Source organism: Buceros rhinoceros, unplaced genomic scaffold (genome assembly GCF_000710305.1).
Source record: "Buceros rhinoceros silvestris isolate BGI_N320 unplaced genomic scaffold, ASM71030v1 scaffold19669, whole genome shotgun sequence".
Lineage (NCBI taxonomy): Eukaryota > Metazoa > Chordata > Aves > Bucerotiformes > Bucerotidae > Buceros > Buceros rhinoceros.
The window spans coordinates 32,304-43,217 of NW_010433526.1; the positions used below are offsets into that span (position 1 = coordinate 32,304).

At 40.7% G+C, this 10,914-nt stretch overlaps 1 protein-coding gene across 1 annotated transcript in view; it reads right to left on the bottom strand.

Moving 5' to 3' along the window:
* The window catches only part of ZNHIT6 (zinc finger, HIT-type containing 6), a gene marked incomplete at its 5' end in the record, with an annotated part of 30,821 nt that extends 20,475 nt beyond the window's left edge, over positions 1-10,346 (bottom strand). Inside the window, 4 exons of the mRNA XM_010144158.1 lie at positions 8,548-8,651; positions 9,905-9,990; positions 10,078-10,184; positions 10,281-10,346. Of these exons, the coding sequence (XP_010142460.1) occupies positions 8,548-8,651; positions 9,905-9,990; positions 10,078-10,184; positions 10,281-10,346 (363 nt within the window). The remainder of the gene's footprint in view (positions 1-8,547; positions 8,652-9,904; positions 9,991-10,077; positions 10,185-10,280) is intronic.
* Between the last annotated feature and the right edge of the window lie 568 nt (positions 10,347-10,914).

Consider the following 10,914-nt stretch of genomic DNA (forward strand, 5'->3'; position numbering starts at 1 on the left):
GAGATGCACTTTGAAAGGTGCAATGCTCCCAGATCTCGCTGAATCTGAAGTCTTCATGGGATGAAAATCTGTTCCTTACAAATACAGGTAGGATTCACTACTCAAGTGATCAATAGCATTTCCCATTTTAAAAGGAAGTATCTTCCAGCTGACTTTCTGTATGTAGAGCTGCCCTTTAATTTCAGAAAAGAAAACTGATTTTTGGCATATCACCCAGGAGAGACTGCCAAACTCACGCACTGATAATAGCCAGCTGAGGCCAGGTTCTACCCAAAACAGGGGACTCAACTTTTCACAGCAGTGGTGGCCTCAACAGAAAATGTGTCCTGGGCAGGGAGGGAAGATTCATTTTGGTGTAACAGAAGTTAGAAAGAATGTATGTTTTACAGAAAGATTAGGAAGATTTTGGTAGAGGCCAAAACTGATGTCATGTTCCTTTCTCCAGTTTGTTTTAAAGCCATCTTCCCTTTCCAGCTAGCATAATGAATACCTGATAATTGAAGCTACTGAAGCATGGTTTCAGTGCAGTATCATCTTAAGAAAGGCAGTATTACCTAGAGGATACTTTGCTAGAATAGGAAATCTTTTTGCCTTTTTACTTATCTGCAGAAGCCCTGGCTGAAGTTGATACTGACTTAAGACTAAGCATTTTTCCTCTCATCGCTCCAAATTTTCCCATTCTGTATGGTGAATGTAAGAGTATTTTTCTAAAAGAATTTCCTAAGAAAAAGCACAGTCAAAAAGGTAGGTGCATGGCCCTTTGGTCTGGTTCAGAATTTTTACACTCATTTACAAACAGCAAATATGTGGAAGAGGAATGAGGGAACTACTACCATTTCCAAATCAAAGGTCAGACTTCTGCGTGAAGTATAGAAATGTCTAGTGGTACTCTCCACACACACCTTTTTTTTTTTTTTTCTTTTAAACCCTACTTAAGTCTTATGAATCATTACAGCCAGGATAGTTATTATTAGTTATCAGTAACTCTGTAGTGAATTGTAGTGACTCTGGCACTACAATCAAGAGTAAACACGGTGTTTGTTCCAACGTGTTTAGTTTGTTTATCAGGCCGATAAGCATTATCCAGCAGGTTCTAGTTGGCTGCAGAGACAAGTGTACATGCACCCAGTAGCAAACTAGTAAACTTAACTGCTAATTTCAGTTAACTATGATGCCAATTTTTAAATGCAAGCACTTTATAAAAAGTGCTCTTTTCAAATAAATAATCATTCCCTTACCTAGTTATTTCTAGGAGAAAACTGAGCTTTACAGCTGAACTATTTCTACAATCTAGGTAAAATCAGAAGTGTAAGTGTTCACCAAAAAAAGAGAGCAAGAACTCTAGCTCCAAGGAGCTTAATAATTAGAATACAAAGAACTAATGAAGGCCAAGGTCCCCAAAACAACGTGTGACTCTGCAGAGTCGTGGAGCATGTCTTGTGATTCTTCCCCTCTACCTGCTCAAGTTGGTTAAAGCCGAGAACAAGAGAACCTTCCTTAAATGAGAAGGTGAAGTCAGAGTACATCGAGCCTGAATAAGTTAAGATTGTACGGCCGGAGCTGGAGTATAACACAGAAAACTACACTGCATATATAACTGGAAGCTGACACAGTATCTTGCCTCAGGAATTTTATGCTATTTTGCATTTTGGTGCAATACTACCTTAAAATTACCAAAGTGAAAAAGGTTCTGAAACAGCTCAATATCAGTGAGTGGAATTTTGGAAGTTTTCTGCAAGATGAGTGCAACGAGGTATGGCAATTTTTTTATCTTGACAGCTGAAGAAGCATCTATGTTACTGTAGGCATAGAGCAAGCTGGAATATCCATAGGGTTATGGAACCAGTTGATTTGACTTGCAAGTGATTCCTCTCTCAGACATATGTTAGTATCTGGAACTTAACATGGCATGGTATTAATTAAAACCACTTTCCCAAGGAGGCTTTAGAAGTTGGTAATAGGGTCACCATCATTAGCTGCAGGAAACACTAAAGATGGACACATTCATTACAATACTTACAAACACTGTTGAGATGAGGGTTTTTGGTTTATGTTATCAATTAAAATGAGGCTTTCTAGCATTTCTTCATTTAACATCATCTTCCACAATTTTTTCAAACAGACCACATTTATCTACTCTAAGTGTCCAACTCTTACTGTGATACGGACTTCCTGTCAAGTTTTTAAACGACAGCCAAAGCAATGGGAGTGCTGCAGATCTTCCTCTCCAAGTCAAAACAAATTGTAACAGCTCACAGAAACACATACATGGTCTAGAGGGCTGTCTCTAACACAGGCACTTGAAAAAGAAACGTTCCAGAAGTACTTCTAGCTATCTGCTACCTGTTGTTAGGAATAGTCTTTTTATGTTTGCAGAAATGGTTGTCACACAGCCATTCTGATTTCACATACAAGACCAGTTCCCTGAGGGCTCACTGAGGCAGACTCAGCTCATCACTGCAGCTGTAAAATCAGCTTAAGACGGTTCCTTTCAGACTTCTACCCTCCCTCCCCATTCCATGCATAATCCAGTCTATGGAGTAGTGCACAAAAAGAGCTATGATTCAGGGATTCTGAACAGCGAAGTTAAAAAGATAATTCCTTGTAAAAAAGTTTCACTTTGGAAAACCAGAACTGTTGATGTTTTTTCAGCATGCTAATACCAAAACTGCAGTTAATTACTTCCTCCCTCTTCAACTCTTGCATGAAAGTAAATGGCAAGCAAAAAGAGGCAAAATAACACAGGGTAGGAGGAGGCAAGGAAAAAAGCAGGTTAGACTTGGAATAGCTTCATACTCTTTGCTGTACAAGCCTTGAAACACAACCTGCTGGACGCCTGTTACTAAAGCTAAGCATCCCTCACCATCACTGATCTCTCCCCAGTAAGAAAACTTGATGTCAACTGTAGATGCTGTCAAAGCTGCTTCATATCAAGTTCTGATTAAAATTAGATATCCTGGCTCCAGATCTCACTGACTTCATTTTCCATTATGGCTCACTGGGCTAGTATTTCCTTCAAATACAACTGACACATACTATGTTCATTTTATAAATGAAAATGCTTAATTCAGTACGTCATCTGCAGCTGAATAACAGTTCACTGCATGAAGTGTTCCATACCGCTCAGCTGCCATGGAATGCCACTCCATGGTTTTCTTGAACAGCAAGGCACTAACTATAAAACTACCAAATGGCAGAGATCTGGATGAGGCACAAGCACATTGCTGATGTCAGTAAAAGCAGCATCTCACAGCCCATCCCTGTACTGCTTGGCTTCACATCCTACTGGCTTCTTCAGAAGCATAGACACTGATCAGAGGAAAGAAGAGGAGCCAAGCCCCTCTTCCCTCGCACGAGGCGTAGTTACAAATTCTGTTCAGAACTGCACAGGCTGTTCTGCAATTACTGTTCTCCTGAAGTGAAGAAACTCTCTCCCTCTCATTTCTCCTAAAACTTAAAAAAACTGTAGTTTTCACAGAACTCCGTGTAAGTAATTGAAAAAAATTCACATAGCTGGAAGACTTTTAATCCCGATGTTACAGCAGTACATATGAAGAGGCTGTTAACTTCCAGTTAGCTCTCAGAACAACTGCAAAAATTCTCACCATCTTTTACAGTTAATGCAATACCTAAAAAGATGCTCCAAGTACTGTGGGTACAGCTGCTGGGAATTGAATGACAGATCTACAAAGGACTTTGGGACTTGGACATACCAGCTAAGTGGCTTGGCAGATTTTCAGAAGTGTCCAATGCTTATGTATTTCTCAAAATATTTATGAAATACCTCAAAAAGCTTAACTTTTACTTGGGTTTTCTGTGAACAGTCAATTTTGCCTCGACTGCAGTAATTTTTATAAAGATAAAATCTTTTTAAATGTGAGTATATACATACACACAAACACACACGGAAAATAAAATACATATTGACAAAAAGTTTTAAATGCATCACATCTTAAGACACGAATTGCAGTTCTGGCACTGCAGAAGTACTTCACTACCAGCCTGTCAAACATATAAACAAAATCATCAGTGAATCGCCATTTTAAGATGTTTTTAAAGTGGCATGCAGGACATCTTACATGAAAGCGAAAATACTATAGGATTTCCTGTCTATGGTATTTTGAATTGATAAGAGAGATGAAAAGGATATAAAGAAGTTACTGTTTAATTTGACAATTAGTCCCACCTAATACACTGAAGTTTAATTGAAATACTCGGCATCCAGTATGTACACCTTTGGATAACAATGCCCTTCTCAACTTTCTTAAGCAATGGCGATTCAGCCCAAGTAAGTGACTAGACTCTCTTGAGGATTAAAAAAAAAAAAATGTAAATGAAGAGAACATGCAGAGGTGTGATGATTTCATCCCCTCCGCCCACCCCAAAATCTGTGTTCCTAGCGCCAAACTGACCTTGTTGCACTTCTAACAACAGTACACAAAAACGAATGTCTCAGTTTTCTCCAAACTTCATCAAGCTAATTCCTGGATTTGCTATATAAACAGGAAAACCGAAATATTTCATATGTTTCCTAGTTACAGTAAACAAGACAATCAATGAAGAAACTGAAGCGCAGTTCCTTTGTGACACATATGGTCTCCTAACAAGGGGCCTGCCAACAGCAGGAGATGTTCCTAACAATATGTCTTGCAATACTGAAACACGCCAGGCTTGAAATGAGAGCCCTGTGCAAATCAAAGGGACACTGTCAAGGCCGAGTAACCCAAACTGTAATAATCTTTAAAGAATAAAACAGTCTATCCTCTTTAACTTCTGCAAATAAACAAAATTACCATCAGATTCCCCATGAGACTGAAACATTTCAGTTGCTAAGAAAAAAAAAATTCTCAGGTACAGAACTCAGCCAGTATTTGTCTTCACATGTGGATGTTCCGAAAAGCTGATTTACTGAAATGCATGAACATCTTGCTCACTGATCACTTCCGAGCAGCATTCCTTGGCCTGGGAACTTAGTCTGGCAGGTCCTAAAACGCAAGCAAAACTATGTACTAAGTAACAGCAAAATTCAAGTTTAACAGCTCCAACAATGTAGAATTAGCCCAAAACCCAACTTAGGTAACTCCTTGGTAAATTCTCAAGATCAGCAACACTTCAAAACAATTGATTTTAATCATCCCTACCTAGCTAAGGATGAGATTTGACAGTTTAGGGCTTTCAGGTATACCTCAAAGTAGCTTCTGTGACACTAATGATCTCCTAACTGATGCTAATCCCAAATCTCCACACTCTGTGTTCTCAGAATTGAATCAAAAAAGAAAGATAATGAAAAAGATTCTTTCTTCTTCCACACAGATCATCGATCAAACATTCGCAAGCTGCAGGCATGCCTTCCACCAGGGAGGAGATCTGTAGTCCTCTGGCTCCTCTTGGTGGGGACGAGAGGTAAGAATGATTTTGTCTGGGAAGTGCTGTGAACAGACTGGGGAGAAAGCTGGGTAGAGATGCCTGTGACAGTGTAAGCAGCAGGGAGGACCGGAGCAGGGCAGCAGTCGGCAGAGCCGAGAGAGCTTCACTGCCCCATTTCAGCAGCTCGGCACTGTCATGATCTTCCACCAGGGAACCAGGAGCCAAGTTGTTGCAAGCTCCCTCCCCTCTTCCTGTCTGACCTGCTGGCTGGAGTTCCCTGGCCAATGCCCCAGCCTCATCCCAACTCGGTCACAGTCTCCATCTCTTTCCCAGAGGACCCCTATCCCAGCAGGCCACCCCAACTCCACAGCAGCATGCATCCAGAAGGGGAACTATCACTGTATTGGAAAACACCACAGGAAAAGCAGGGTGAAGCAGCACATTAAATATACTTCGCTAATACTTTGCATCCTAAACCATCTCTAAAGTCAGATGTCCCATGAGTTCACAAACAGGACTCAGACTCTACTTTTGAATGACCCTCCATTATCTAGATATTCAATATTACAAGATGGACTAATCCATGTGTTGCCCAGCATTGGCACATATGCTTTCACAACACCAAATCCAGCAAACTAATGAAAACCAGAAAATGAAGAGTCTGGTTAACACTAACACATCCAAATGACCACTGATCTGTCCTCCAGAGCTGGCAGGACCAGGGGATGACACAAGAATACATCTTGTACTTCCTAGAAGTGGATTACTCTTATTTCTGCCTTCTGTAGTCTAACAGCTTGGCTCGCGTGGAAGGAGTGAAGAGGATATCAGAGTAGACTGCTCTCAGCTTCCCACACACATATGCTGAACAGCTTTCAACCTCTGGAGCAGCTCCTCTACAGATCTTGACTGACAAACAGCATGAGAATGGGTTCAGATACAGAAGAGCAGACACACCAGACACTGACCTCTGTCAGGTGTTAAGCTCCCACAATGCAACTCTTTCCACAGCTTCACCCAGTTTGAATGTAATGTTCAACAAAATGTTATAGGTGTCACGATGTCACATGGGATAGGCGTTAAATGGCTGATAATTACTGTTTTGATCAAACATGCCAATTAAAAAGCCAACCAAACAAACCCCAAAGGTTAAATTTTAATCTGCATCACTGAATTCAAACAGCCCATTGTTGCACGAGTAACAGTAGTAGCAAGAGAGAGGAAACACATCTTTTGTGTAGTACTCACTGAGCATATTTCATACCCTTAGACAGCATCTACAGGAAAGAGACAGTTACCTCCTCCCCTTTAAGAACAAAGAACACTGCCATGTTCTTTCTGATGGGCTGTGGAAGTCCCAGAAAGGCTATCCTTCCACCACAACAACAAAACACACCAGGACTTTACGACTGACAGAAAACAGTAAGGCATTCTCCCAGCCAGCCCGTGAAATATTTCCGTGCCTACTTGCCAGTAAGACACCGTTCCTGCCCCATCCTCATAGTTTTTAAACCTGCTTCTGTTAAACAACACGAAGCGCATGATATGCTTTAAAGTGCAATCTGCTCAAAGCTGAATTTGTTCCCAACGCAAGCTACTCTTCAGTACGTAGAGAAGCTTTCTAGGGAAAAAGAACCAAAACACACGGTACATCAAGGCAAATTTCTGCCAGCACAGCACTGTACCATGCCCAGGATCTTACCAACAGTGTCAAAGCTCTCTGCACCCCTGTCCTTCACTTAGTTACTGATCCCAGCACCCCGGGCTTTCTGCACTTGCTCTGGCTCTTAAAGACTACTCCTTACCCTGTACTCCTTAAGGGTGTTTATGTTGTTTCAGCCACAACATTAAGGAAACTCTCCAGGAAAATTAAACTCAGTTCTAAGCCTAGGATACTACAACATCACGAGACTAGCACAAAACATCTGCAAAAGGTAGAGCACGTGGCCAAGGAGAATAAAGAGGCAGACAGTCCCTGCTCACATGACTAACATCTGTGAGGTCTGGGGCTACAACTCAGTTTGTTTTGAGGGGGGAGCCTCAGTCATGTACAGGTTTGGGGTAGAGGGAGGAGAAAAAGGCCCCCCAGATTCCCTTTCTTTCCATTGGTCCACCCTGTTTCTTCTCTAGCAGAACTGGTAAAAGGTTACACTTCTACATCTATTTTATGTCTTATATTCTGCTAAAAACTATGGTATCTGCAAAACCAAAACCTACGCTTGTGCCCCAGAAGAGAAGAAATGATACAGGCAAGTTTTTTGAGCAGTTTTACAGGTTGGTTACTACTTTGTCAGAGAGGGACACCTGGTGGCTAGTCAGAGGCTGGCCAGCGCCCAGCCACCAGCCCCTGGCCCCACCAGGCACCACTTTGACATCACGGCTTGTACATCTCCGACAAGACAGGGGAAAAATGAATCATGAAAGCAGAACTTGCCACCAAAACTGAGATCACAATGAAAACAAGCAGATGAGCCATCAGGTGTAGCTGGCACAGCTGAGTACTGTGAGAAGCTCCGAGGGCATTTATATCACCGATATGAACTCTAGACCCGCCAAAATGAAATACTTGGTAATTTTCTTTATTTTCACCATGAAAATACTTCAAAATACAAACTCCAGGCATCAGAGAAAACCCATGGAGTGGATAAAGGGAAGAACACAAAGTCTTCTTAGCCTTTTTCCTGAATTCTTATCTGTCTGCACTTAAATGTCTCTCTAGGCTGTGCCATATGAAGCATTCACATCCTCCATCACAGCAACTCCTAACACAGCATGCAACAGAGAGAACTGCATTGGAAGCATCTCTTCAGACTTAGTCACTACTTTCAGAGACAAGGATTTCTGCAGTCATTCCATGTCAATCCTGTATCATAAACCTTTAGAAAAGCATTTTTTCCCCAGCAACTAAACTCAATGTTAATTTAAAGATGGAAACGGCAACAGCAATAATTCTCCTGTTACTCAATGTCGGCATTTTTCAAAACAAATAGTGAATTGCATGAACTGTTAAACTGAGCTTAAAGAGCCTAAAATATTCAAATATTAAATTTAGATAGTTTTTATTTTAAAAAGTACATCTAACAGTTTTTAAAAGCAAGAGCATCAGTACAAATTCAGACTTCACCATTACGTGTTCAGTGAAAACAAAATACTCCTGACTGTAACCAACTGAAGACTTACATGCCGTTGAAGGTGGTTGAATTTTCTCTTCTTTTTGTAAATCCAACAGGCAGTGTTCTCAGGTCAATATTACACTTTCGAGCTTTGTTTCTCAAGCAATATAGCTAGCAAAAAATAAAAACAATTAAACCATCTGAATATTGTATTCAAAACATGAAAGCCACACAATAAAAGAGTAATGCTGCTATGGGAAAATTGTAGAGAAGGTCTTATTTAATGCAGTACTTTCTTTGACTTTTTAAAAAACATCAGGAATGAAAAAGTTAATAGAGTAAGCCTAGAAACCATCTGCAACATTTTCAGGTGAAGGTTTTCCATGGTTAAAAACCAGCACGACAATGACCTCTTCATAGTATAAGTTCTTTAACACACCACCCATGCAGTTGTTCTTTACGCTACAGCCCCGCCAGCAGAAAGGATGCTCGTGCACCACCTCAGTCACTCTGACAAATTCCCATTTGAAGGTAGCACCAAGGATATCGTTCCATAAACAAGCCCGGTACCACACCCTAAAAACTGCTACCTGTGTAGCACCACACCGTCTTCAGCGCATATTTTCAAGACATCATGGTGGTAAGTACAGACACACAGCATGACTTCAGCCTGACAGAATTTACTGTGTCATCAACACGAGTTCTCTCCAACTGACTTCAATGCTGTATTTAAAGATATCTTCACAAGACTGGAAAAGATAACGGCTCTGATGTTTTTCTGTGACATGCTAATGAGTCAAAGTATTTTGGAGCAGATTTTTTTGTTGTTGATGTTCCATCTTGGTCTTGGCAGTTTATTGTCATAGGACTTTCAGGAAATGCCATGTGTTTCTGTGACCTCGCTAATGCTTTACTGGAATTGGAGGAGTTTCAACAAAACCACCCTCTCACCCTTAAAAGGCTGGCTTTTACTTCGCTGTTGCTCAGATTTATTCTTTGCAGAACTCTAGTTGCCTTTATTAGGTATATGGGGAAGCACGTAATAATTTTTAGGCAATTTAAAAAAATCTATCTTTTACCCAGGAATTTTATACTTAAAAATTCAAAGACACTGTGGAGGTGCAAGGACACATTAGAGCTTTCTTAACACACATCTACCATCAAACAGCAAGAGTAGTCATGCAATGATTTTAAGAATGTGTATGTTAGCAGCCTGTTCTTCTGAGCAACTGAATGTAGCCACCGATACTACTATTACATAAACCTAGAGACTTCTTTTGATTTCTGACTCTAAAACTCAGGGTCATTCATACCTTTGTAAGAGAGGCATCAGCTCTTGAAATCTGGATTGGGACTGCCTCAGTGGGAATTCAAAGGCAGTCAACCCTATCTCCAACAGACCAAGCAGCTCATTAAAAACTTACAAGTTTTTTTGTTGGTGGACCATGCACAGCAAGATGTCGAGCAGCAGCATCAGCTGTCCTTCCTACATCTTCCAGGAAACGATAATCTGAAGGTAAAAAAATGAACAAGGAAAAAATATACTTCTAGCCTAGTAAAACCAATGCATTTTAAAAAGCACAAGCAGTATTCTTACCACTCAGAAGGTTCAAGTCAGTAAATTCATTTACAGAGACAAATGCTGTTTTATCCCTGACTCCATTACAGCTCAGTGCAAGCTTATGCTTCTTTACACACAATAAACTGAAACAAAAAAAAGAAAAACGTTAACATACCATGTTCATCACGAGTTAGGGAAAAAAAACCTGGTTTAAAACAGTTTAATTCTGATAAAGGTACCTGCATGAATATTTCATGCACCGTGGACATCTGTACTTAGCTTCCTCTTCACTACATGTTTCACATCTGAAAGAAGTAAAAAGTACCACTTAATAAGCAGCATTTTTGTGCCTGACTGGCCTGGGAAGGTGCCTGCTCAACAACCAGGCACTATGCCATCAATTAGCATTTTCAGTAAGTTTCCTGAACTCTGGAAGCAGAAAGAGAAAATACAAATGCCCCATATTAGATAAGGCAGCAGACAAAATAATGCAAGCTGTGGTTTCTCCAAACACATAGAGGGGCCCTACCTATAATAAAACACAGCACACAGGCTTAAAAGAAAGAGAAAGCCCCCATGCTAACTGCAGAGTTGGAAGCGGCAAGCTCTCCCAGTTTATGCTCTGTGGCAGGGTTGTATCAGTGTTTTTCTCCATCTACATCACCTGTAAAGTGCATCGTACCATGCTGGCTTATAATGCTTCCAGTTTTAGGCAGACGGAAAATAAACACTGAGGCTTCACAGTAAAACCTGAACATTGCACCCCATTTTTTCAATGGAACAGGAAACCCATGACTATACAGACAGCAAAACTAATTCCGGCCGTTAGCAGTGCAAACTTCAAAGTCAGGGAAGCTCTAAGGCACAAACTAT